This window comes from Aphelocoma coerulescens, chromosome 23 (genome assembly GCF_041296385.1).
Source record: "Aphelocoma coerulescens isolate FSJ_1873_10779 chromosome 23, UR_Acoe_1.0, whole genome shotgun sequence".
Taxonomy (NCBI): domain Eukaryota; kingdom Metazoa; phylum Chordata; class Aves; order Passeriformes; family Corvidae; genus Aphelocoma; species Aphelocoma coerulescens.
The window spans coordinates 7650767-7678478 of NC_091036.1; the positions used below are offsets into that span (position 1 = coordinate 7650767).

The 27712-nt window shown below is 57.8% G+C and overlaps 1 protein-coding gene across 1 annotated transcript; it reads right to left on the reverse strand.

Annotated features, from left to right (window-relative positions):
- Positions 1–15: 15 nt before the first annotated feature.
- SLC9A1 (solute carrier family 9 member A1) lies at positions 16–27687 on the reverse strand. Its single transcript, XM_069036067.1, has 12 exons — positions 27339–27687; positions 7963–8423; positions 6179–6429; positions 5497–5714; positions 4842–5044; positions 4537–4626; positions 4107–4177; positions 3490–3663; positions 3246–3360; positions 2752–2853; positions 2396–2468; positions 16–1747 (listed from the first exon to the last, which is right to left on the reverse strand). The coding sequence occupies exons 1-12, from the start codon at positions 27664–27666 to the stop codon at positions 1419–1421; spliced, it is 2415 nt and encodes an 804-aa protein (XP_068892168.1). The 5' UTR covers positions 27667–27687; the 3' UTR covers positions 16–1418.
- Positions 27688–27712: the final 25 nt, after the last annotated feature.

Below are 27712 nucleotides of genomic sequence, written 5' to 3' on the forward strand. Positions count from 1 at the left end.
TGGAAAAACCCCCACTAAAAATTAACATTAATTTATTAGAATATTTATGATAAAAACCAAGAATCTCTTTACATGTGGGTTTGGTTTTTTTTTTTTTTTTCCTTTTTATACAAGAGAATTTCCATTGCTTTTTTCCTCCTGGAAACAGAGCAGGGCAGCAGGCAGGCGCAGGCAGCGACGTGGGCGCTCGCCCCGGTGACGGAGCCCCGCGGACGCCGGACCCGGGGGTCTCAGCGGGATGTGGAGCGGGGGGATGTGGGACAGGTGCCCACCAAGGCAGCGGGGCAGAGCGTGGCAAGGCACGGCACAGGGAGGGGACAGCGGCCGGGGGTCCCCGGGGAGGGGGCGGTGAGCCCCCCGTGGCACCCACAGCGAAGGTGGCCCATGGTGGGAGCTGGGGGGCACGCGGGGGGCGAGGCGACAGATACAGGACACCCCTGAGCCCAGGGAGGGCTGCGAGTCACCGAAACACCCAGTGAGCCCTCCCAAGCCTTGGGGAAAGATGGGTCCTTCCAGGACCCCTGGCACCCCCAGTCGTCCTGTTCCTGCCAACCTTTGGGATCCATCGTGTCCCCACGCTGGGGGAGCTGGCCCTGGGCTCACCCCCAGCTCTTCTCGGTCGCAGGGAGACAAAAAATCCCCCCTGGCACACCCTGGGCCCCATCTTTGGTTAAGGAGCAGCCGCTGCCACACTGGCACAGGGCGAGGGGCTGAAGCTGGCAGAGGGTCCCCATGGGGACAGGTGACAGCAGTTCCAGGAGGGACGGAGATGCTGCTCAAAGTGAGGGGTCCCAGCTGCCCCCCTGCATGGCTCTAGAATATTTATTTGAAAAGACCTGGCATGAAATGTGAGGCCAGGAGGGAGGATCCCAGGCACAGCCGGTCCCACAGGGAAGTTGCCAAGGCAAGGGGGCAGCGGCACGAACCCGAGGTCCCTGGGGGGTGCACGGGAGCGTGGGTGTGCCAGCCCCGGTGACAGCTCCTGCCGTCCCACCTCTCCGCTCCAGAGCGAGGCCAGGGGGCAGCTAAAGCACAAGTGGGGACAGGGGAAGCTGTGCCATGGGGGAGCGACTGTGGACACCCCTGGTCGGAGCCGGCCGCAGGTCCTGAGTGGGTGGGCACCTCTGGGAGAGCCCCGCGGGGGCTGTGAGGCACCTGCAAATCCCAATCCCGGGCGGAAAATTGTCCGTCACCGCCAGGCCACACTGCCCGAGGAGCCCGGGGCATCCCAGGGCTCCTTCCCTGCTCATTGGGGCCAGCCCAGGGCTCGCTGGGCAGAGCTGTCCTGGCAATCCCAGTCCATCCAGGACGGTCTCCCCTTCCCGAACCCGGAGTGTAGTGACAGGAAACCAAAAAGGAGAGCAAAGAAAGAACAAATGAAGAGAGAGAGAAACGATTTGGAGGCTTTGTGCCAGCAGCTACTGCCCCTTGGGGATGAAGGGTTCCCCCTCCTCGGGCTCCGGCCGCGGGCCGGGGTCACTCAGGCACCGCAGCATCCGCTGGTTGCTGGGGCTGTCGCTGGGCCCCGGGGTGAAGACGTCGTCAGTCCCCGGGGAGGAAGGCTCCTCCTTCACCCGCATCACCAGCCCCTCCTCATCCTCCTCGGGCGAGGGTGGGAGGCCACTGCAGCCTCCCTGAGGCTCCTCGCTCATCAGGTCCACGGACTCGGGGGACTGTGGCGAGGCCGGGTCAATGGTGATGATGGGCAGGTTCTCCGAGTCCTCCTTGGGTTCATAGGCCAGCGGGTCTGGGGGGCAGAGAGGGGTCAGGCAGGGAAGGGAGGATCTCAGGGACCCCCCGGTGATGCACCCCAGACGTTTGTTTGGGGCTGGGGTGCCTGGGCGGTGTCGCTGATTTCCAATTCTGCTGTGTAATTCCTTTTCCCGATTTCCACATCCCAGCCGGAGCTGCTGACAGCCCGGCTCCATCGGGAAGGGCGAAGCTGCCCTCTGCTGATGAACCGCCGGCTCCGCAGCCCCGCCACACCCCGACACCCGACACCCGGAGCAGGAGGCGACACAGGACAGGAGGAACCGAGGATGGCAAAGCAAGTGTGTGATGGAGAAACTGGGAATCCAGCGGCAACAGGGTTGGGGCTGAGCGCTCCTGATCCTCTCCCCTGAGGAGGGCTGGGACGGGCACGGACTGAGACATGGCTGTGTGGATGGAGTGAGCAGGGCTCCAGACAGAGCCCAACCTGATTTCCCGGTGGGAATTGTGCTGGGAAGTGAGGTGGGTGCTTCTGCTCAGAACAGCAACCCTTCGTGGCTCAGCTGGATGGGTGTGGGATGGGCATGGTCAGGGCTGGAGAGCCACAGGGAGCTGAGGAGGTGCAGGACAGCCTAACCTCCAGGTGCTCCAGGTGCTGCTCCTCTGGCAGCTCCCTCCCACCTACCTGAGCCGATGCGAGCCCGGGACATGGTGGGAGAGTCCAGCTTGTGCGCCGGCACCGTCAGGTAGTTGTTCATCTGGAACAGGAGCAGGGCATTGTCACCAGCACAGCCAGGGCAGGAGGGGAAGGGAGGCAGGGAACCGGCCACAGGGATGGGCAAGGAGCAGTAGTGGGATGCAGAGGACAAGGGCACAGATTCTCCCAGCCACGCTCCAGGGACGTGCTTGGAGCCTAGGGCAATCAGAGGACCCCCGAGGCTTGGGGTCACCCTCTGTCATCCCTCAGCTCCCTCCCTGAGCCTTCCCAGGCTGGGAACGCCCCCGGCCCTCGCCCTGCCCAGCCCTGGTGTGCCCCAGCACCTTCTGTTCCAGCTGCCGGGCCTTCTGCCTCCGCAGGAGCATCTGGTTCCAGGCCTCCTCATAGGGGTCGGCCACCAGCGTGTGCCGGTTGTAGGATCGCAGCTGGGGAGAGATCCCAAGGAAAGGAGATGGGTTAAAATCCCACAGGAAAGGGAAAGAAAGGTCACAGTCCCATTCCTCTTGGAGATGGATGAAACAGCCACCAGTGGGCAGAGCAGGTCCAGGCAGGCTCCTGGCTCATCCCTGGTGTGCCACCACGGGATGCCTGATTCTGACCCACCCTGGCCCAGCAAGGGTTTAAAGGCTGGGCTCAGCTGCTGACCAAATCAGCCTCCCCCTCCAACTATCCCAGCACCGTCCCAGGGGGAAAAACGTCCTGGGGAAGGAGTCAGACCAGGAGCACAAGGCACAGCAGGGCAGGGACAGCAGGAGTGAAGGGCCCAGCTGAGGGCTGCGTCCCTGCCGCTCCCAGCGAGGCAAAGGGGACACCTCACCCTCTGCCTGGTTTTCTGCAGGTTATTGCGGAGGATTTTCCGGATCTCCTCCTCCTTGTCCTTGGACAGGGCTGGAAGGACACGCTCCAGAGGGAGGGTCTTGGGGTTGATGTTCCTGCGTGGACAGACAGGATTCAGAGCCACGCCACGATGGCCACGCAGCACCCAAGGGCTGCTTGCCCTGTGGCCACCAGCAGGGAGCACTCAGGGTGCCACGGGAGGGTGCCCAGGGCTGGGAACTCACTGGATGGAGACGGTGGAGACGGCGGAGGGGATCTTGCCGATGCCCCCACTCTCCACCAGCTCGATGGCCTGCTTCATCTCCATCTTGTGGTAGAAGGCGATGAGCTGGGGCTCCTTGGAGCGCTCCCCCGCGATCAGGCACTTCTTCACGTACTTCTTGTTGAAGCGGTTCAGTCTTCCCGGGAGTGTGGGAGAGGAGGAGCAGCCACAGCTCAGCCCCGGCCCTGTCCCCCCTCCCCAGCCCCGCCCAGTACAGCCCTGCTGCGTTCAGTGCTGGGTCCAGTTCAACCAGCACGGCTCAGGCCAGGCTTCCCTGAATCCCTCCCGAGCCAGGGTGTCTCCACAACACCCAGCACCCGCTGGCACCCACTGGGGATGGTCCTGAGCTCCTGCAGGGACTGGCCACTGGCAGCTCCCACCCTGCCCCGGACCTGCTGTGGGTGGTGGGGCCAAGGGGTGCAGCCCTGCAGCCCCACTTGGTCTCAATCCAGGGCCGTAATTCCCCACAGGGAGTCTGTGTGTGGGTATTAAAGCCTGGGGAAAAACCTGCCACAGGGCTGTGAAACCTTCTGGGTGGTGACAGAAACCCTTCCCCAGCCACCAAACCTCCCCACTCACTTGTCCTTCCAGTGGTGATGCCCGTAGTGACCACAGATGTCCTCGATCCCTGTCAGAAGGTGATCCAAGAACTGGAAGAGATGGCCCAAGGCGTGAGCAGCTCAGAGGGCTCTTGCCCACCCTCTCCCTCCCCCGACACCCACACTGACACACGGGAAGAGCACTCAGGGCATGTAAAATCAGGGCTGTGGGTCCAGGATGGGCTTTGGGAGGGCAGGATGGACCCACACAACCGGGCTCAGCTCTACAGGCACTGGGGGGGTCTGGGTCAGAGCGGGCACTGGACGACACAGACAGGGGAGAGCCCTCGCTCTGCCCCCCTTACCTTGGGCACTGATTTAGGGGCAGTCCCAGTGACAGTGGTGGAGTGGCAGAAGCAGAGAGAGCAGAGGGCTAAAGCAGGCGTGGGGCGGCCAGAGCAGCGCGTTACCTGCGTGTGGATCTCCTCATTGATGGAGCGCTTGGTCTCCTGCTTCTTCTTCACAGCCAGCAGATCCACCAAGGGCCGGATGGTCATGCCCTGGGAAAGGGGAGGGGGTTACGTCTCTGCCCAGGGCACAGTGGTGGCAGTGGGATGGGCTCAGCACAGCCAAACTGCTATCGGTGTCACCGGGCAGTGTTTGGGATGTGGGACAGGGACAGGGTCAGGGATGGAGGGGGGACGTGCTCCCCACTCTCCACACGGCCACGACAAGCCCCCTTTCCCTCTGAAAGCACAGCCTGAGTGCCACCAACCTGCACGAACACGGTGAAGAAGATGACTGTGATGATGGCTGTGAGGAACATGTCCCTCATGCCGAAATGTTTGTAGTCCAGGAGGTACCCGAGGGAGAAGGCGATGGCTCCCCGCAGGCCCCCGTAGGCAATGATGAACTGGTCCTTCGGCGTCAGCTTCACGATTCGGAACTTGTTGATGAACCAGGTGAGGACCAGGACACCTGGGGGAGCAGCACAGTCCTGTGTGAATGGTGAAGGATCCCCTCCAGTCCCAAAGAGCCACCCTGCAGCCCCTCGGGGCCGTGGGTGCAGATGAGAGCTGTCTGCTCATCTCAGAATCCCTCACCAGCTTCCACCCCGTGTCTGGCACGGCCTCAGCCCCATCTCCCCACACCACCAGCCACCAGCACGGGTGATGCCCACAGCGGAGCAGTGCCACCCAGCCGTCTCCAGCCTCCCCAGCAAGGCAAACCATCACAGACCTGAGAGGTCACCATGACCCAGGTGGCCACTCAAGGCCAGGTTGGACAGGGCTTGGAGCAACCTGGTCTGGTGGAAGGTGTCCCTGCCCACGGCACTTGGAACCAGATGGGCTTTAAGGTCCCTTCCAACCCAAACCATCCCATGATTCTCTTACCACCCCAAGGGCTTTGCCACCACACTGACAGCTCACCCAGCACTCTGGCGATGAGGCAGAAGAGCAGCGTGCTGATGACAAAGGTCCAGTTCCAGTAGTGGTGACCAGCCACAGTGGAGACACCCAGGAAGATGAAGATGAGGGTCTCGCTCACACTGCTCCACATCTTGAGGAAATACTTGATGGTGGTGTGGGACTTGTGGGAGATGTTGGCTTCCACGTAGGGCCGCATGACTACGCCAGAGGCGATGAGCCTGGGGGTGAGGTTGGGGCACTCAGCAGCCATGGGGACATGGGGTCAGCCCCAAGCCCTGGCCCTGCAGCACTGCTTTGTGTTCTGACACCCAACCCCAGGGCAGGACAGGCCTTGTGAACCACCAGCAAATACTCAAGGCCTCCAGAGAAGGCAACGCGAGGTTTCTCCTTCCCCTGGCAGGGCAGGAGTGAGCACTGGAGCACAAACCCATCGTCCCGAGCGCTCAGCAGGCTCTGCCTGCTCCTGTGTGTCCAGGAGAACAGGAATGGGCTGCCAGCACCCCGGGATCTGTGGGACAACTCCCAAGACTCACTTCCCTCATGCGCCTCCTTGCATAGTCCAGCCCAAACACACCCCTGGGCCTCACTGGGCAGGAACTGACCACGCTGGGCCAGCCAGAAGGCTGTGGTTACACCACAGGAAATCCTCCCAGGGGCACCTCCTGCCCCATTCCCAACTCACGCCATGATGCCGGACAGGTGGAAGAGCTCGGCAGACAGATAGGCCATGTAGCTGTAGAGGAACACGAAGAGCGGCTCGATGACCCGGATGTGGGAGGTGAAGCGGGACGTGAAGGCAGCGATCACCCCGTAAATGACGCCCACCAGGACCCCACCCAGCGACACCACGAAGAAGCTGAGGAAGCCGAGGATGATGTCGATGATGGTCACCTGCTCGAAGTTGGCAAACTCCTCAAAGAGGTGATAGAGGACCTGGCAGGGAGAAAGGAGAGCAGGGTTCAAACTGTCCCTGTGGCAAGAGACAGCCTCACCTCGAAGGAGACCTACCTGCACAGGGACCTCCCCTGGGAGCCAGGCACACCTGAGCTGAGCTGTGTCGGTGCTTGGTGACCCCGAGCTGGGTCCTGTGCTTGACCAAGGCTCACACCTGGTGCTGGTGCTTTGCTGTGCCAGACACAGACACGAGGGACCAGCTCCCCGTGCTCTGCGCCCACAGGGACGTGGTGCCACCGAAGGTGTGTCTGGGACAGCTCTGCCCTCCAGCTGCCCCAGGAGGGCCTTTGGTCCCCAGCCAGAGGCTGTTCCTGTTTTCCCAACGAGCAGGTCAGGACAGATCCAGGCTGGGGGACTCCTGACAGATGCATGGAAAGAAAAGCCACCATCTGCCCTGCCCTGCCCTGCCCTGCCCTGCCCTGCCCTGCCCTGCCCTGCCCAGAGCAGAGCCCAAGCTCTTGAGCTTCTGTAGCTGTAGGAAACCTGAGGGAAAGACCCTGGGCTGTGTTGCCTTCTCCCACCCCTAGACACTGCAGAGATGTTAAAGCAGCTGTCAGGATGGGAAACAGGCTTTAGGGGATCCTGCAGGAACAGGCAGGGAGAGGGCAAGGTGCCAGCTCCTGCCTGCCAGGGCCAGGCCCTGGGTGGGGCAGGGACAGACAAAAGCATTCCCCAGGCATGAGAGTGGGGACACAGACCCTGCAGGCACCCCTCTGGTGGAAAATGGGGGAGAAGTGCCTGGAAAAAGCCCCGTGGTGGGACAGAGTGTCCTTTGTCACCAGGAACCTTGTCAGCAGGGGCTGAGCAGCCAGCTCCGAAACGGACAGCTGGGATACGGGAAAGGAGCCAGGAAAAAGCAGTGGGTTAGAAGTAAGTGTAGAGGTCAGCTCTGCAGAGAGGAGAAGGCCACGCTGACAGCCAAGCCAGCACCTGGACAGTGGTGTCCTTTGGAAAGGAGCAGGCCTGGCCCTGCCTCCCAAAGGTCCTTGCAAAGCTGCTGCTTGCAGTGGGGCTGAGGGGTGATGATCCAGGCCGGGATGCCAGCCTGGCTTCAGCCCCCCCAGCTCTCCCCTATGCCACGGCTGATGCCCTGCCCTGCCACCTCCTGGGAGCTGCAGCTGGGGGACAGCAAGGGTGACCACATAAGAGGAGATAGAGGGAGCAGCAGCTCCATGGCAGTGCTGCAAGACCCAGCATCAGCCCCTCGTGCTTTCCCTGGCAGCAGCTCCAGCCAGGAGAGCAGATTCCCAGAGCCCATGGCACCGAGAGGCTGACTGGGCACGTGCCCTCAGCCTCCCCAACCCACCACATGAAACACTTCACCTCAACCCACCTCTGCGGTGTTTTAAGCCTCTATTTTTAGCTTTGCACCTGGACAAGGTTTGGTGCAAGTGGAGCTGCCAGGAGGCACCTGGCAGCTTGGGATGGCCCTGACAGCTGCCACCCCACTGCCTCCACCCTGAGACGCTCCTGCACCAAAGCAAACCCCCTTCCCTGGGCTGAGGCACTCACGACGGTGACGGCGTCATTGAGCAGGGACTCCCCGAAGACCAGGATGTGCAGCAGCTCGTTGATGTGGATCTCCTCGAAGACGGCCAGCACGGCCACCGGGTCCACGGCCGAGATGATGCTGCCGAAGAGCAGGTTGGCCAGGAGGCTGATGTGGTTGAGGCCGGGGCCGCCCAGCTGGCACACGGCGTACATGAGCCCCCCCAGGAAAAAGGCGTTCCAGAGTGTGCCCACCACGGCGAAGATGAGGATGGTGCCCAGGTTCTCGGTGAACTGGCGCAAGGGCAGGAAGTAGCCAGCGTCCAGGATGATGGGGGGGAGCAGGAAGAGGAAGAAGATGTCCGACTTGAGGATGGGGGGCTTTTCACCCACCCCTTTGATGAGCCCCCCAACCAGCAGGCCCACCACAATGAGCAGGCAGCTCTCGGGAACGATGCTGGACACTGACGGGATCACGTGGAAGCCTGGAGAGGAGAGAGAAAGAGACGCATTGGCTACAGGAATGGAGGATGCTGTCTGCAGGGGGACAGCCCTGCCGGAGTCAGGGACCAGTTCCCAGCCCTCCCTGCACTCCTTGTGATCTGTCGCCCCTTGTGTGCCTCAGTTTCCCCTCCTGCCCCGCTCTGTCAAACAGAAACTGCAGCTTAACCAGACCCTGGTACTGCTGGGGTCAGGCCAGAACCCTGCGAGTCCCAGTGCAGCAGGTGACAGCCACCCTTGGGACACGCCGGGGTCTCTCCGTGGCCCCCCGCCCTGCAGCACAGGCAGCTCTCTCCACAGGAGCTGTCACTGGCTCCAGCTGATCCCAAGCACACGCAGGCAGTGGCGTTTCCCTCCCGTCAGACTGCAGCCTGCCCACCCAGTGCCACTGTTCCCAGCGTGCCAGGCTCAGGGCCCATCCCTGGGCAGCCCTGACGCAAGGCACAGGGAGGAGACCTGCTGCTTGGTGGATTTCAGGATACAATTCCCCTTCCTGGAGGTTTTACATGGCTGGTTGCAGCAGGGACAGGATGCATCCTTGGGGTGCAAGGCAACAGGGAACACATTTTCCCCGTTTTCAATCACAGCACAGCTCCCAGCACAGCTCTCTGAGCCAGCCGTGACCCGCTGGGATGACATTCCCACCAAACACCCCCAGCCGGGCATCTGCCAGTACACCAACACCCACAGAAGGATTTTGGGTTTCCTGGATCTTCTCCCAGGCTTTATAATTATTACTTTGAAGCGAGGCATATTTGTTCCCTGGCAAGGGAGGCAGTTTAAAATAAGGCACCCTGCCTTGGCATGCCATGTTCCTCCGTTCCTTCCGGCCGTGCCATCTGCAGCAATTCCACAACAGATTCAATCCCCTCCAGAACGAGTCAGATCCCCCTGAGCCTGCAGGGGCCACATGTGTGCCACGGCCGGCTCATCCCTCCTCCACCTGCACAGCGCAGAGCACGGATCCAGCTCCCATGGGAAGAGGCCACACTTCCACGGCCCCTCCCTAAGGACTGGCAGCCCCCGGCCCAGCCCCGTGCAGGTCCCTGGGGGCAGGATTAGCCCCCAGATTCCACCTGAGCTGTGGGCACAGGCTCCAGCGTGGGCGAGCCCAGAGGATTCTTCACACCCGAGGCTCCAGGCACCATTCCAGCTGCTCCAAAGGGTCCCTGGTGCTGGAAGGAGCCTGGGTCCCAGCTCGGCTTTGCCACAGCAGCACCAATCCTGAGCAAATGGCTCGATGGCTTTGGCTTCAGGCACGAGGGGAGGCCGGGAGGAGATGGGAACATCCAAACTCTCTCCCAACACCCAGTCACCTGCATTAGGGACTTCCCAGCCCGGATGCAGTTCCTGATTTACCCCCATGGGGTTTTCCTTCTTTCTTGGATCCCCTGGAGCCCACACAAGCTCTGAGCACCCCAAGGCAGCCCTGGCTGCCTGTGGGAGGGGAGGTGATAATCCCTTTCCCATGCACAGCTCATGCAAACACCGGGAACCACTGACCCTTCCAGCACACCGGGCAATTTCTGGCTGGAATAAGGCTTAAAGCCACACAAGCAGCGAGAAGCCAGCAGCAGATCAGTTTTTGCTTGCTAAGTATGTTCAATCATGAATAAAACACAAACACTGACAATTAAGCATCTCTCACTTCTTCCCCACAGGCCCCAGGATTCCATTAAACTGGAACATTCGTGTGCTGATGGGAATTCAATGGTTTACAGCCTTTTTGTAGGGCCCTAAAAATACACTTACACGGGCTGCATTTTAATTATGCCTTTGATTTCACTGAATCTCAGCCATTTTTTGCTCCCTGCTTGCTCCACTCAGTATTTTTAGAGCATTCCAGAGCTCATTGGTACCAATCTGTTGTGGGATCCTGCTCCGAGTGCTGAGCCAGCATCCCCCTTTGGGATGGGGGTGACTGGTGGGAAGGAACGGCCTCACTGTGGGGATGAGGCTGCGGCAGGGGTGAACCGGTTTGATCCCAGCTCTGTGCCTGAACTTCCCTCCTGGAAGATGAGGAAGGCTGTGGCAGGATGCTAGGAGATGAGGATGCCCGGCCACGGGCACATCCAGGGGCAGCAGAAAGGGGAATAAGCCTCGATAATGGCTTTAAAGATGATGATGATAGTAATAATAATAATAATAATAATAATAATAATAATAAGCATCACACACCACCAGAACCATCAAGAGTGAGACAGTCGAGTTAAACACGAACCCCGAGAGCGTGTGCAAACATGGAAAAGGAAATCCAGGAGTTAACAGTTCCTATTAAAACAGCTCCTTGCCCACATCACACACCCAGCAAGGCACACACGGGGATGGCTCTGCTGGTGGTCAGCAATTCCTTGGGCTGGGGCAAAATGGAATTAGGGACTGGAATCCTGGTTTTAACTGCAGTCTAAGCACTTGAAGACCTGGAGGAAATCCCATCCTCCAAACTGAAGAGATTTTGGGCAAGGAAAGCTGGTGCTGACAAGGTTTGTTCCGCAGCTTCTGAACGTCTCTGGTCTTTATTTTGGGGTCAGAGGATTTGCACGGGGCAGTTGAGGGCAACATCAGGAATTTCCCTCAGGAGGTTTGCAAGTGTGAGGGCTCCCATTTTGGCTGTCAAAGGTTTGCCCCTATCCCTCCAAGGAGGAGCTGGGCTGCTTTTCCCAAGGCTCCGGCTGCTGGCGGATGCAGTGCCATGTAAATATTTACTCCCGACCAACCAGCCTGGGAGAGACTCTGCCCCACTGTGGATTTTTCCTTCCTGGGCTGTACTTGGGTCACTGGGTGCTGTACCTGGGGTTATATGAGCTGCCTCATGACTCTGCTCCCATCCTCAGCCCAGGCAGGAGGAGCCTGAAGGGACATGGGGGGAAGGGGAGGCACCCAATCCAGATCCAGCATTCCCACCCTGGGGATGTCAGAACCAGCCCGATCCCTCTCAGCATCTGCCTGAGGTGACACTTCCCCCTCAGCTGAGGCTGAGGAATCTCCATGCACTGAGGTGCTCACAGCCCCTTGGAAAGCCTCTCCCAAGGCCAGGAGGGAACGATTTGCAGCTTCTCATTGCCCCAGTCCTTACAGCTCCATATGGCACGGGATCCAAGGTCAGGCTTAGGCAGAGCTCTTGTAGTGGTCCCCTGGTTTAAAGACCTCCCTCAGAACACTATATGGACATTTTAAACAAACCTTGGACGAAGGAAAGGAGGCAAAGCCTTCAGGCACTTCCCTGATCCAGGCCAAGTCGGGGAGATGTGACATCTCCCACCCTGGCTCCCACCACTGGGACATTCCTGGAGTCGGAACTGCAAGAGGCTCTGCAATTCCCACGGGCCTGAAAGATGCTGGTGCTCAGACGTGATAAATAAAGAATAAAACTAACTAAAAAAAAAAGTTTAAAAAAAATATATAATGCTGATGCTGGAGCCAGCCTGCACCAGGACACAGTGTGCCAGCCCTGGGGACAAGGGGACTGTCCCCACGAGCCAGTCCCTGCAGCTGGGGATTGCCATCAGCAGTCACATCCCCTGCAGGTTGAATTTGGGTGGCACTAACATCCCCTCCTTCCACAGGAGGAAGAGAAATACGAAGGAGGAGGGAAGAAAACCCATTTAGTTGGTGTTTAGAGCTGGAGCCGGGTATGGACGGGGAGGGAGCGGGGCAGGGAGCACACGGCAGGGCTGGAAGGGCTCGGCACATTTGTGGTTAAGTTGGATGCTCCTGAGGCTTCACCCCAGATTCCCAAGCGCCCACGCATGGGGACACGGCCTCGGGAAAGCCAGGATGCTCCCAGGGTGACGTCTGTTAGCCAAGAGGAGGCGCGAGAAAGGAGAATGGTTACACAAACCCCCATCCTCCCAGGCTTCCCAGGTTTATTGCAGCAGCTGCAGGCTCCAGCAGGCAGGCGCAGAGGAATCACTCAATTATTAACCAGGGTTAGGAGCTCTCCCAGCCCCGGGATTCTGTTCTGGAAGGAGGTAGTAGGTGAGGGGTTAGTGTGGGCCAGGGGGTGGTGAAGCCCCCCGGGTGATGCTCTCTGCAGCCCTGGGGACCCCGGGTGCTGGTCTGGGCTGCAGGGTGGGAGCGAGTGGCCGTGGCTGGGCATGGAGCTGAGGAGCTGGAACAGCCCTGGGAGAAGGCACAGGGTCTGGGAAGGAGGCAGCGGGGAGAGCAGGCATGCTCAGAAGGGCTGCCCTTCTGAAGGACACTGCAGAGAGCAGGGCTGGAGGAGACACACGTGTCTGACAGCACCGGGGCCCCTCCAAAGGCCACTTTAACCCTTCAGGACACCAGGCTGGCAGGGGCCGGGTGGGCCCTACAGAGGGGCAGCAGCAATCCTGGGGTGAGGGATGCAGGCAAGTGTGGACACCTTCCCACGCTCCCGTGTGACACAGGCACCACGGAGAGCCCCCCCACATTGACACTTTGCTGGCTGAACCCCAAAATCACTGATGTGTCACCAGCCCCGGGCACAAGTGATCCACAAAGCTGTGACTCAGCACCATCCCCTTCTCTCTCCGTGCTGAAGAGCAGCAGGGAGGGAAGGGAAGGAGGGCTGGGCTGGGCTCCAGGGTCCGCAGAACTCCAAGCCCCTGGGACCTGGCTCTCCCACTCTGTGTTTTGGGGACGTGGAGGGTCGAGGATGGGAGGTAAGACCCCAGCAGGGTTAAAGCCCTGTGAGGATGGCGATGCACTAACAGAACATTTTGCAACTGGCTCCCAGGGGAAAATCCATCCCAGTCTCCCAGAGTTTGGCTGCAGCTTCTTTCCATTTATCCTTTTCCCTCTCAAAAACCCACACTGGATTTCTCTCTTCCCTCGCCTGAGCAGCAGTTGCCCAAAGATCATCCAGGCTCTGCTGATGGCTCCAGCAGGGCCATCAGGGGATGTGGGGACATCTCAGCCTTGCTGTGCTTTTCCCTTGGAAAATGGAGCCAGATCCAGCGGCTTCCTGCAAAGACAGGGAGCAAGGAGAATGGAGAGAGCTGCACCAGATGTAGCAGGGAAGCCTCGGGGGAAGGGGATGAAAATTGAACTTGCCCAAAAGGAATTAAAGAGCTGGTGATTTACACCTATAAATAGAGCGAGGCCACGGCTCATGTCACCCTGCCAGGAGAGGGGGTAAAACCACCGTACTTAAATTACATCCATTGCCTCTCACAAGCTCCAACGTCACCATGTGCCCTGAAATCCCAACCCCACAGAGCTCCAACCTGGCTTATTCCCACAGCCATCCCACTGGGAGGGCACATGTGGAGCCATGACGCAGTTTGGGCTTTGCCATACCCTCTTCTGGTTCACCAGGGATCAGGCAGGGTTTTAATGCAGGTCCAGGTCACCCCAGTGCTTCCCTGCAGCTCTTTTCGGGTTGGTTTCAGCAATTGGGGTTGATTTGGGCAACCTTTTAAGCATACCTTAAGCCAACCTTTTAAGTGGCTTCAACGCCCAGAACGGAAAAGCGTTGATTTTCCACCCCAAAATGCCATTTCCTGGTGAGAAGTTGACTTCTTGTTTTTTGTGTTAAGACGCAGGTACAGAAAGTGCTTCTAAGCAAAACAATTTCCTCCAGAACAAACCAAATGTTTCATTCAAGCCTCATTATTTTGTTGCCGCTAATTACGAAGCAAAGCCAAGAACCAGGAGGGTAATTAATTTATGCTGCTTTTTGTGAGTCACTGAGTGAATGCAGATCCCACACAGGGGCCACAGAGCCACCCCCCAAACCTCACCATGGGCACAGTGTGCAAAGCCAGTGCAGCGAGAAGGGAAAAGCAAAACATCCGGCCCTGATTTGGGGTCACTCCTGCACCCCAAACTCGGCTGGGCAGGGGCTGCAACCCCACTGGTGCTCAGGACTGGTTAAAATCCATGAGCATCCAGCACTGTCCTGCAGCCTCCAGGCATTTTCAGGAGTCAGGATCAACTTCATCCACATAGGATGGGAGGGGATGAAGCCCTGGGCTGGTTCCCCCAGGGTCTGCCTGCCCAAGGTGCCCAGCACAGCCTGGCTGTGACCCCGAGCAGCTGGACCGCCCACAACACCCCCAAAGCCACGCTGTCACAGCCAATACCCACTGGGACCCCTTGCCAGGTGACGAAGGGACAGCTTTATTTTCTCTTGGTGTGACATTGTCACCCTGTGCCTACAGACCTTGCTCACCCAGCTCGGCCCCACCTCGTAGCTGCCCCTGGTTTTACCCCTCTTCCCGACCTAATGCAAACAGAGGGGGGCAAATGGAGGGAGGTCCTGAGATAGGAGCCCGGGGGCTGCCTGGTACAGCCCCAGCTGCCCCAGCCCTGTGTATCCAGCCCCAGCGCCTGCAGCCAGGCAGGTGTGTGTGGGAAGGTGACCTGGCTGGACCCCGTCTGCTTTGCAGGAGATAAGAACAGGGTTGATAGCATCGGGCCAGCCCTTGGGTGACTCAAAACCTGCAAGCCACAGGACAAAAAGCAGACACTGCCAGGTACCAGCCTTGCTGCAGCTCAGCCAAGCAGCCACAACCCCTAACTTGAGCCAGCTCCATGCAGGAAGACTCGTGAGAAATGGCTTGGTCAAGCCCTCAAGGTATAGCCACATCAGCCAAAGCAGGAGTGCTGGCTAGTGCAGCAGCAGGGAAGAGCCCTTCAGCCCTGGGAAACAACAGAGGCCTCCCTGCATCGCTGTGTGAGGAGGGGCTGGCGGGGAGGTGCAGCAGGGCTCTGATGTCTGACAGCTTCCCAGGGCACCATCCTCCTGCAGCAGCAGCTCCCAGGTAACTCCCACTGGCAAGGCCCTGAATAAACCCTCTGATGGAAGGGGAGACAAGTGCAGACACCTCATCTGAGGCAGCTGGAGGGAGCAGCAGTGCACTTGCCTTTCCCAAATCTCACTGTTCCCTGGGGACCTCTGGGGAGCAAAGCCCACATCCCAGGGCAGGATAAACACAGAATAAGCTGCAGCCAGAGCCGTTCCCCTCAGGAGGGTGCTGAGAGCTTCCCAGCTCCATGCACAGAGGGGATGGATGCCAGGGCACCAGCAGGAGCGATGCTGGTGTGGCTGTCTGCAAGGTCAAGGTGCCAAGGACAGTTCAGAGATGGTCTGGGGGATGAGGCCGGGCTGTTCTGTGCATGGAGCCTTTTGGAGAGCAGCTGTTTAGAGCCATTTCATGCATTGTAGCTGCTAACGGTGATCATGGGTCTGGTGTGCTGTCAAACTAGCTGCTGGGGTGGGGCACGGAGGGGAGGGTGAGCAGGGGAGGGGGCTTCAGCTCCTTCCCACCCAGCACCAGCCACTGGGGACAGAGGGCAAGGACCTGAGCCCTGGCACAGACAGCAACAGCAGGGCAAGGGCAAAGCTTCTTCTGGCAACTGAGTGCAAGGACAGTCTCCTCTGGTACCTCAGTGCCTGCAGCAACATCATGTAGGAATGTGCCTCAATCCCATGCCAGCCATAGCAGGCACTGCCACGCTCCAGAGGGATGCAGGGAGTGCCAGACTGTGAACCCTGGTGATGCAGCCCCCTCGCAGCCATGGGCACCAGCACAGAAATTCCCAAGGATGATGATGGCAGCACTATCAGGAAACCACGAGGTTGTCCTTCCCATGTAGGGCCGGATCTGGAGATGCAGAAAGGTCCCCAAAAAGCTGAGCAGACGGGGGAACACGACCGAAGGTGTCGCTGCATCCTGCAGGAGCCAGGAGCCGCATGCAGATGAGCCCAGCTCCCCACCTGCCCTGACACCCTCCAGGAGCAACACCCTCCCCTTGGAAAGGCAAATCCCATCTCCCTCCCCCAGCACAGTCCCGGCAGGGTGCAGGGCAGGCGGCTGCTGTGTGAGTGCTGCAGGTGTGCTGCGACCCCGCGGCAGCGCTGCAGTGCGGGAGAGGACGCAGCGATCCCGGCTCTGAATCACGCGCAGGCACCCTGGATCTCAGCCTGCCAGGATGGGCGGCCCCCCTGCCAGAGCCCGCTGTGTACACTCAGAAATGAGCTGTTTACATGGGGAATGCAATGATAACACGCAGATCTCTTCCCTGGCTCAGCACCCACTCTTCCCTCCAGCACAGGGATGGGCGGCTGCTCCATGGTTTGCTTCTCCCCCATCTGAAGGGGCTGTGTCCCTCTCTCTTTCCAAACACCATGGGACAGCTCAGAGAAGCCTGAGGAGCCTTTTGTGTGATCCAACGCCCGGCATTCCCTGCAAAGCAGACACTGCTGAGCCTGCGGCCAAAGAGCCGCCAGCGATTCCTCCCAATTAAACCTCACTGCCCTGAGCCTGGGAAGGACTGGGAAGACGTGGAGCAGCAGCCTCCTGAGAGGAGAAGGTGCCCACACACAACCACAACATGCCCTGGGAACAATCCATGGGCAGAGGCCTTTAGCAGAAACACTTGAACGTATTTTTATTTGGGAGCAGCAAGAGCACGTACCCTGGTTTTATCTTGAAGCACTCACAAGAAATTAACAGATCAATTGGGAGTCTTTTACAGAACTGGTATTAATTTCCTCCCAGCTGTAAAAAGGAAATGAGAGACAAAAGACATTAAATGGACTTGCCCAAGTCCCCAAGTGAATCATGTGAGAGCTGGCGTGAGAACCCAGCAGCTCCCAATTTCCAGTCCTGTGTTTAGATAACGCTTCTCCTTCACACCAGAAGGAAAGCCAAGGACACTCTGCAAGAAAAGCAGATATTAACAAAGACCTAACTGCCATTAAAGACTGAGAGACCCAGGGCCCTTGGACCTCATCACTTCATGGCTGCAGCATTCCAAGCTGGGAGGAAAGCAGAGTCAATGAGCAGCGATGGCTTGGGAGGCTTCAAGGCTTGGTGCCACCACATCTTGAAAAATCCTCTCTCAGGCCCAGCTGTGCGTGGAGCAGCTCTCCTCCACCTCTCTCCAGGTCTAGAGCTGCCCCGTGACAAGATGCCAAACCCACCCTTCCCCGCTGAGCTTTGGCAAACCGGTCAAGGGTTTGGCGCTGCGGTCACCGGTGACTGCGGTGCTCCGGTAACCCCGATCCCTGCTGACTGCATTCCTCCAGCGGGCATGTTCCAGAGCCGCTCCCAAACCACAGCCTGCGATTACCAAACCTGTTCAGAGCCTCTGGGCAGGCTCCACGCAGTTTTTCTAGGGCGGCACCGTGAATCTTTACCAACCCATGGCATTCACCCAGCAGGAGCCGGGCACGGAGGCACACGGGGACAAACTGCCACCCAGATTTCCGTTGCTGTTGCTCCAAGACTCATTTTGACTTTTTCCCACCAGCTCTGGATGGGTGCAGCTCACAGCCAGGCCTGCAAGGCTGAGATCTTCCTGGCACAGCTCATTTTCCCTGGAAAACTGAGTTTTCTACAGGGCAACAGCATCCTCATCCAGGTTTATATCCTCCAAAACACTCACAGCAGCTGGACTTGAGCATTTTGAGGAGGTTTAAGGTCTAGAAAAACTTCTTTAGCTCCAGGGAAAGGGACAAGGAGCTAAACATAACTCACTCTCACCAGCCATCTCTTCCCAGATTCCTTCAGCTGCTGCAAGGCGCTGGATGCCATGAATAGCTGATTTAGGAGGGGTCAGCGCCAGGGGATTTCTGGAATAGAATCCTCCCAGTTAACATCTGTGTGGTGCAAAGGGAACCTTCACACTGTTGGATGCAGATGGTGGATGCTCTGGAGCAGAAGGGACCCAAGGTGATGAGAAGAGACAGTGCCTGGTCACCCTAAATAAGGCTCCAGTCTCTCTCCCAGCTCCTTGCCCTCAGCCACAGGACACAGCATTAAATTCCCAGTTCCTGCTGACCCTCGAGGCCTTGGGGAGAGTTAAACCTGACCCAGCCTGAGGTGACCATAGACAAACTCCCCAGGCAGAGTGATGCCAATCGCCCTTCCCAGGAAGGGCAGATTTCCTACCGGGAACACGGGCAGGAAAGACAAACAAAAGCTTTTCAGGAAATAACCTGTTGGTCTCCACTCGGACAGCAGGGAGGAGGTAATTGCAATTAGCACTGATTACTACCGGGCTTTGCAAGCCCAGGCAAGGTGACACCACTCTCAGCACACGCCAGCAGCGCGTCCAGAGCCAACACAAGCACCCGGCCACTGTCACCTCTTCCCCAGCACACAGAGACTCCATTCCAGCCCTCCAGCACCATCCCCAGCCAGGATGCTTTTCACACCCAGCCGAGCTCCTGGGAGCAGCTGCTCTCCCTCCACGCAGCAGCTGAGACAGGAGAGGAGCTGTTCCTTGCAAAGGGACCCCCAGGGACCAAGGCTGCTGTGGGAAAAGTGTTCCCAAGGGAAACTGAGGCACTAACAGGGCTGGAAACACCAGCTCTTCTCTTTAAAGGCCTGTATGTGCTTCAATCTGTGCCCCTGGCGTGTCTGCTGTTAAATCTCCAGCAGTGGGGTGGGAAGCTGCCTTCTCTCCAAATCCGTCATTAAGATTTAGCATGCCATGACTCCAAAATGCAGAATAATTCCAGGCACTGGAAATAAACTGCTGCCAAGGGGTGTCTGCCTCTGCAGATGTGTGTCTTGCACAAGAGAGGGGAATTATTTCCCTAGCAGCACCCTCTGCTAAGTGGGATTTAAGTGCTGTCCCTGGAGGTCGATTGTATTGCAACTTTCTGGAGACAAAGACCTCGGATGCTGAGATGTTTGTGAGTCACTCCTGGGCAGCCCAAGGAAATTCGTGTGTTCTCTTCTGACTAAAAAAGCACGTTGCATTCTTCAGCTTTCCACTCAAAACACCACCCCAACTTCCAATGAGCCTCAGTCGTGCCCTTCTCACACAGGCAGGTCCTTGGAAGGAACCCCAACACATGGGGTGATGTAGCACCAAATTTTTGTACCACCACAGGTGACACAACACCAGATCCATTCTCAGTGCTCCACTCCAAGTTAGGATCAGCCTTGGATCTCACCTTTTCTGACAAACAGGCAGCAACAAGTGTGTGCACGCCCTCCTGCTGAGCTTTTAATTTGGTTTCTTCCTTCCCAAGAAGAAACACGGAAGTTCTGCTGGCCCAGGAAAGAGCAGAAGAACAGAACATGATGAGAGAGCCATCCCTCAATTACCACACAACTGGAAGACACCGTAAAATCAGAGAGGGCAGTGAGATATCCAACACCAGGCAGAACAGATGGTGATGGAACAGCTTGCCTATAGTGGTACCTCAGTGGAGTGAGGTTGAGATCAACCATCAACACTTGGTTCAACTCAAAGCATCCCCTGCTCCTCTGCTGTCCCCTTGGAAGCTGTCTGGCCCTAATCTCAAAACACTGAGGTTTTCATCAAACCTACACCAGCAGTTTTGAGCCCCAATGGGTGAGAAAAAGCTGCTGCTGACTCAGGGAGCCCAGTGAAGACAGGGGGATGAGGTGCAACCCAGCTCCAGCTCCACTCAGCATGGCTGTGTTTTCACAGATTATTCCGTGTGGATTTTGGGTTTTATTTGAACAAATTAGGCCTTGGAGACCCAAAAGAGAAGAAAAAAAAAAAAAAAAGAAACTAAATGTTTACAAGGCAGCTGCAGTAATTCATCCCCCTTATTGCTCTTCCTCTGTTGGTGCCCACAGCTCACACGGTGCTGTAGCAAAGGACTGACCCTGGAACAGGCTCAAAGCCCCCATCACCTCTGCATCTACAGCCAAAACCAGGGCTTGCAGGAGGGAAAAGGGGAAGGATTATGTCAAAGACGTATTTATTTGCAAGCCTAATGAGCATCTGGTTTGTACTACAGAGATATCTGTGTCTCTTCTGCACGAGGGGCTGCAGTCCCTCTGTGCCACAGGATTACTGTCACCCCAAGAACGACCCTCTGCTCTCCATCACCTCCTGGTTTTCCCTTCTCCCATGTGTAATTCTCAAACCCCAAAGGAGACTATTTAGCTACATTAATTGCAGACAGAAGACTTGTCCTCCACCCCACTAATTCCCAAGGGAACTCCAGCATCTCCGGGTATCGTGGACAAGCTGTGGTTGGGTGACTGGGAAATTTGGGAGAAAGGATTCGAACCAAACAAGCCAAATATTGACACATTCTGCTCCTAGCCCACAAACCACCCCAGGTCACCTGGAGGTCCCAGGGGAGGAACAACTTCACGGCATCTCCCTGAAAGCCAGGCCAGCACCAATGTGAGCTCTGGCTGCCACAGGACTTGCAACACCCACATCCCAAATTCCACCTGCAGCCCGTGTGGGAAGCCAGCCTATCCCTGACCCCAGCATCCAGTCTCCAAGCCTTTGTTGATAAACGGGATGAAACAAAAGCTTTGGTTCCTGGGGCCCTTGAGGTCCAGAAGCTGCCACAGGCACAGCACAGGCGGTGGGGTCCCTGCAGGGAGCAAAGCCATGGCTGTAACGGAGTGTAATCCTGCCTTAATGGACATTCGGGCTCGCCAGGGAGGAATGGCTGTGATTACAGACCTGTTCTGCTTTTCCCATTCCATCACCATCCTGTATTTCACAGCAGGAACCTTTCACTCTTCCAGCCATAATTAAACTAATGGTTTCCTCAGATCCATGGAGGGAACAGTTTGGATGTTTTTTAGCTCAGACACCAGCAATGGGCAGATCAGGGAGGAAAAAATAAATGCCGTGGCTGTTCTTTCTGAGATGGCAAAGCAGGGGAAAAAGGAGCCAGAGCATGTGTTTGGATCATTCCCCAATAAGGAAGTAGGAATGCAACACGTCTGCATTGGAAGAGATGTTTAAATTCATTATCATGACAATTTACACTTCTGTGGCACAGCTGCAGCAGTACTCCAAAATCCTTTGCTAACAGTCATTCCCCAAGGCCCAGCTCCCCTGGAACAGCTCCCCGAGACAAGTGGGGACACCGGGGTGATCTCAGAGCACTCACACCACAGTGCCTGCAGTCAACACATGATAAGCCAGGTTGTAACACAAACATTCCCACCAAGAATAAGACAAAGATTTCCCTCTGGCTCAGTGAGGGAACCTGCATCAGCCAGTCCCAGGATCCAGAAGGAACAGCCCCTTCCACCAGCCCGGCTCTGCCGATGGCCATCCCAGCAAAGCCGGCCCAGCACGGCCCTCCTGGCGCCCGAGAAGCCACCCTTGGGGTGGCAGAAGGGCCACAGAGATAACTCCAGCACACTCATCCCGCACATAAGACACTTGTGTTCCCAACACGGGGCAAAGCTCTTCTGGGAATGTTTCTTTGCTGTCCCTTTCCCAGCCTTGCAGAGGCGTCCCCACGCCAGTGGCTTTGCTCCGGGGTGTTTCCACTGTGTCTGGTCTCAAGATCCAGTTCCTCCATCCAGTGCCACCACCACAGCAGGTTTCCTACCCTGCTTATCACCCCCTGCCCAAAGGAATCCTCAAGTTCCTCAACTCGCAGGGCTCTGTAAGACCTCGGGGTGGCCCCTCCAAAAGCCCCGATTTCAGGGCAGGGATGTGGGCTGATAAAACATTTGAAAAGCACCCAAGTGTTTTAGCACCCAAGAGTTTTAGCACCCAAATGTCGCTGCCAGCCAGCAGCCACCAGCTTCTACAAACGTTTCTCTGGCAATTTTGAAGTTGTCTCTCCTCCATGCGCAGGAGCCACCCCCCATGTCCTGAGCCCCCGTGAGGCTCCACAACCCCACCTGCACCCGTCATGTTCTGCTCTTCTTCTCCCAGCTCCTATCGCCAGCTCGCAGGCTCCAAGAGCTTCCTTAATCTTGCTCCTCCCCAGGCACAGCAGTGCTGGGGACCATCAGTGCTGTCCAAAGGAGCGTCACTGAGCGCTGGCGCTGCGCTGGCACACTGGGCTGAGATGTGACACCAAACCTCCCCAAGGCACCAGCGTGTCCCCACATAACCCACTGCTGCCACAGCTCCCTCTGCTCGCTGAGCGCAGGCTCCGTCCCCGGCTTGTTTTACACCAGCCCAACACTCGCACGGTGGGGACAGCTCCGCGAGCACGAGGCTCGGTCTGGAGGGGCAGGGAACACCCCCAACACAACAGCGCTGTGAAGGGGAAGGAGAGACAGAGCAGTGACTCAGTGACTGCCACAGGCTCCAAACCCAGCGAGCAGCGTCGGGCGCATGGCGAGCCAAGGAGCTCCACTGGGAAGCGGTGCCTCGTGGGGAGGTCACCGGCGTGGGCACGCAGGGAATGATGTCCCTGTGCCCTGGGTCTGGCTGAGCTGGAGCTCATCTGCCCCACAACAGCCCCCAGAGTGCACCAACCCTACTGTGCCTGCAAGGGGGTTGATAACACCCCGTGCTTTGGCTGCTGCTGAGTGGCGCTCAGAGCATCAAAGCTACCCCCAACACTCACCCTCGCCAGGAGCTGGGGGTGGGCAGCATCCTGGGAGGGGACACTGCTGGGACTGCCCCAAACCGACCAAAGGGATATTCCACACCACATAAAAGCAAAGAGGAAGGGAGGGTGGGCAGTTCTAATTACGACATCTGCCTTCCGGAGCAGCCCCTACGCTCCTGAAGGTACTTCCCAGGAAGTGGCTGGACATCATCTGCTGATGGGAAGTAGAGAATAAATCTCTTGTTTCCCTTTGTTTCCGCACATGACCTTTGCTTTTGCTTTATTAAACTGCCTTTATCTTGATCCATGAGGTTTTTTTCCATCCTAGTTTCTCCTGCAGAGGAGGGCAGTGACAGAGCAGCTTGGTGGGCACCAGGAGTCACAGAATCATGGAATGGTTTGGGTCGGAAGAGACCTTAAAGCCCATCCAGTGCCACCCCCTGCCATGGGCAGGGACCCCTTCCACCATCCCAGGCTGCTCCAAGCCCCATCGCCCCATCCAACCTGGCCTTGGACACTGCCAGGGATGGGACAGCCACAGCTGCTCTAGGCAGCCTGTGCCAGGGCCTCACCACCTTCTGAGTGAGTTCTTTCTTAGATCTAATCTAAACCTGCCTTTGTAAAACCACTTCCCCTTGCCCTGTCACTACAGGCCCTGTTATGAAGCCTCTCTCCATCTGGGGGAGATGGACTCCCAGAGAAAAAAAGCAGAGGCACCACCCAACTTTCAAATCTTGGGCTCAAGATGTAAATTTTAGGTTACTTTCCAGCCAAGGTGAACCCACCATACCCTGCGAAGCCCTTGGGCAGTGGAATGGCCAGGATACTCCAGGGAGGCTGGGAAGCCATTTGGTGCAGACAGACAACAGGACATGCCTCAGTGGAAGGTGGCTAATGGCATGTGACTCTGCTTTCTGGCTTTAGAAGGAAGGGCCAGGATGGGCTTTGGAGACACAGGTAGCCCCAACTCTTCTCCAAGGTGGGTAAGAGCTGGTGCTCACCACAAAGCTCTGCCCGCTGGGCCCCAGCACAGCCGGCAAAGGCACTGCTGACCACAATCTGTTATTTACATTCCTGACTCACTCCTTCCCTTTCCCCTGAAACAAAAAAGTATTTACAGTCAAACTTGAATTCCCCTTAACATCTCTGGGAGCCACGTGAGCTGAAAGGTCAACCCTCAGAGTGAGGAAACCAGGTTCTCCTGCTGAGAAACCCCTCAGCTTCCCAACCACTCCCTGGGCACGGTGTGAAGGAGCCCTTACGATATCCCTGCAAAACCTTGGAGAAGGGCACTGAGAGCTCCTGATTGGGGTGTTTTGTGAAGGTCTGACCTTCTGCAGCAATACAACAGGTTGAGACAATGTCTGGTTGCAACTTTCAGCTGCAAAGGTTTCTCCTGGCAAAGTCAGGCCACCACCAGACGTGATCTGAACATGGTTGTAGCTGTCCCTCACTTCCTCTTCCCCTACACAGCCCCAAAATACCATGTGAGTATTAAGTAAAGCAGCCAGCACCAGCTTCCCCTTCTCCACCGGGATCAACAAAGCAGGAACAGCCCATGCCCACAGGACATGCTGGGGGGACACATCCCTCTGTGCCCTGTCAGGTGAGGAGTCCTCCAGGAACCAACATCTCTGAGGCATTTTACAAAAACTGCAGCAAGAGGGGAAGGGCTCAACTCACACCTTTGATTCCCCAAACAATCTCACAGTGAGAGCTCCTGGAGAGAGGACAAATCCCCTGGATGGGACAACAGGGGGATGTATTTAAGCCTGAAGAGCTGTCTAAAGCATCAAGAGCAACAACAGGGGGAAACTGAGCAACAGGACAAGGTCAGGTTGCATCTCCTGGCCTGGAGCAGAGCCCTGTGAGTACTTCTGAGCTCTTCGACATGGTCACCCTGCGCCACCCCTGAGGACGACACCCTGAAGTGACTCACAGGGTTGAAGACTCAGTTTTGTAGCAACCTGTGGCTCAATCACCAGCTTCAATCCAGCAAAGAGGCCTGTGGAGATGGGGAAGGGCAGTCAGGAGGTGCCAAGCTGTAATGCACAGCCCACGCTGCAGGAACTCCTGCTCTTGGAGTAAGAAGATGTTTGTCCCCTCAGAATTTTGGAGGATCACCCTGATGCATCAATAAATGCACACTGACAGGATGGGGAGAAAGAGGAAGCACTGCAAATTCCTGTTCTGTTTATCAACCCCCTTCCCCTCTTCATGGAAATGGGATGCTGCAAACCCTGTCCAGTTTGGGGATCCTGGAGCTGTGTGAGCCTCATCCCACCACCCCAGGTTGTACTGCCAGCAGCGCCCAGTTGTGTAAGAGTGGAAAAAAGCCTATTTTCTGCTGCTGAACAACATCCAGTGATCCAGGGCGGGATAGATGAGGCTGGGATACGGACACAGAGCAGCAAGATCTTCTTTGCAGCTCACGAGCAGAGGGAGCTGTACCAGCAACTTGGGAACTACATGCCAAGGCAGCACGAATGAGAAATGCAGAACCCTGGAAAGGAGGCCAAGGAAAAGGGTGTCCCAGGACTGCCCTGCTGCCAAGGCCCTGTCACAGGTATAGGTAAGCTAGGGTGTGGATTTTGGCATAATCAGCATCTCTGGAGCTCTGCAGAGCACCTGCCACCTCCAAAGACCTTCGCCAAACATGCAGGGCAGCCTCTCCTAAAATACAGCCCATAAAACACGCAGTCTTGCATAATATTTGTAGCATCAAAGACGCGACAGCCGGCAGACAACTTTTCCTGCAGCACAAATGAGCCCTGACTCCAGGCAAGGGCGGCAGGAGCAGCTTCCCACAGCACCAGTGACAGAGGGTTCCCGTGGCTGCTCCCACCACGTCCATCCATCCCCCTGGAGCCGCTGCCCGCTGCCCATTCTGGTGTTTTCCAGTGCGGTTTCCCCCGTGCGCCCCGGCAGGGCCGCAGGCCATTGGCCCCTCCTTTCTCCACCAGCTTCCGCACAGATATTCCTGATTTCATCACTCTTTGCTCTCCGAGCAGGGCTGAAGGCGCAGTGCAACAGCGGAGCTCGCTGAGCACGCGCCGGGAGAGCCCTGAAAAGGGAGATTTCCCAGCTGCGTTCCCTGGAGAGAGGCACCTTCCAGCCAAACGTGCCCGAGGTTGTTTTGGGCAAAGCCAGGAAGGCATAAACCCCATGGATCCCACCTGGTTCCACCCTGTCCTGACTGCTTGCCTCCCAGACAAGCCTCCAGGTCTGAAGTGTTCTCACTCCTGCGCCTGCATGTAAATAAAACCCAGGAGGGATTGTGGAAATGGGGCTTCACCTGCCTACGCACGCTCACAGCGGGCTGGGAAGGGGATGGGATATTTTTAGGAATAGCTGGGCAGGAAGGATCTGAGCTCCTGGGGGTCTCTCAGACCCCTCCAGACCAGGACAGGGCACAGTTGACAACAGGAACCAGCTTAAAAAAGCTCCCAAAGCAGGATTTCCCTCAGCGAGCTGGAGTGCCCCTGAGTGTTATTAAACCACTGATGGCAACTGAGGAGCAAAACGAAGGAGGGCAGAGCTCCCTTCCTTCCCCACCTGCTCCAAGGCAGGGACAAGCAAACATTTCACCTGTCTCCCTGGCTTTATCACCAGGGACGGGACCAGGGCCAGCTGAACCTCTGCACTGCCGGAGCTGGGGACAGCACAGCAGGGCCGAGCGCGGAGCGGTTGCGTCACGTCACAGGTTTGGGGTAATTCAGCTGGTATCGATCCAGCTGCAGAAGTTTGGAAAACACTTTGTCAACAACCCCCGCCCCGGCAGAGTGATGCTTTCCCAGAGCGGGTCATCTGAGCGGGTGACATTTCCAGCCCTGACGCCGTTCTCTTTAATGCGGGAATCTCTGGATGCTTTGCAGCAGAGTCAAACCCACCCCGGTTTGCTGCGGAGGGGGAGGAAGGGGAGGCCGAAGCACCGGGAGGTTTTTGAGTGACTTCTCCCAAGGTTACAAAAAGCATCTGTGGTTTAGAGAGGAAGCGAGCAAACTGGATGCTTCCTCCCTGAGCGTCAAAGGGAAGAAAGCAAACCTGGTCCAAGCAGGGGTCAGGAGCATCTTCAGCCCTGCTCCCAGGCACGGAGATGAGAAGTCTGTGGGAGTAGAGGGACTGGGATGTGGCTGCCCACCAGGCCCAGGACAGAGACCCAAGGTCGTGGGGAGAGCAGTGCCCACCCCAGCCCAGCCGGCCTGAGAGGTTTGCAGAAGATGTGCAGGAGACTTTGCCCTGGGATGTTTGGGGTGATCCCACCCTGGGATGTTCAGAGGGGTCTCTCCCTGGGATGCTCAAGAGGGTCCCTCCTTGGGATGTTCACAGGAGTCCCTCCTTGGGATGACTGGGGGTGCCTGTCCCATCCAGCTGGGATGTCCTGCTCTGGGATGCTCAGGGGGTCCCTCCTTGGGATGCTCAGGGGGTGCCACCCTAGGGGTCCCTTGTGGTAGATGCTCACGAAGGTCACTCCTTGTGATGCTTGGGGGTGTCTGTCCCATTTGCCTGGGGGATCCCACCCTGGGATGCTCAGGGGGTCCCTCCTTGGATGCTTGCTGTTCCACTCGGCTGGGGGGTCCCTCCTTCTCCATGACACCGGGGGCCTCTCCGCAGCCCCCTTCCCACGGACTCCCCCCCAACACCGCCCACCTACCCAGCTTCATGAGGCAGGCCAGGAGGATCCAGAGGGAGATCTCGAAGGGGATGCGGACGTGCGTGTAGTCGATGCCGATGACCGGGAAGGCTTTGCGGGGCTTGGCGTGCCCCTCTCCCGAGCCGTTGGCCGGGTGCTCCTTGAGCGGGTGGATCTCCTCGGGGGCGGCGGGGGGCGCGGGGGTGAAGCCCGGAACGTTGCCGCTGGGCAGCGGCGCGGGCTGGCCCTCGGAGGTGAGCATGGGGTTGGCCTGCAGGACCTGCCCGGGCAGCAGCGGCCCCAGCAGCAGCAGCGCCCAGGGCAGGGCGCGCAGGGCCGCGGCGCCCATGGCGGCGGGCGGGGGGCGCGGGCCGGGGCGCGCAGGGCGGGCGGGG

Bases quoted from the DNA above. Each gene is read 5' to 3' on its own strand.
- SLC9A1 (XM_069036067.1), bottom strand. From the start codon at position 27,666: ATGGGCGCCGCGGCCCTGCGCGCCCTGCCCTGGGCGCTGCTGCTGCTG. The intron at 5,045-5,496 runs GTGAGCTGTCAG...CTGCTCCCCCAG, and splicing joins CCTCATCGCCAGAGTGCTGG to GTGTCCTGGTCCTCACCTGG. The intron at 4,627-4,841 runs GTTGGTGGCACT...CCCCTTTCCCAG, and splicing joins TCTTCACCGTGTTCGTGCAG to GGCATGACCATCCGGCCCTT.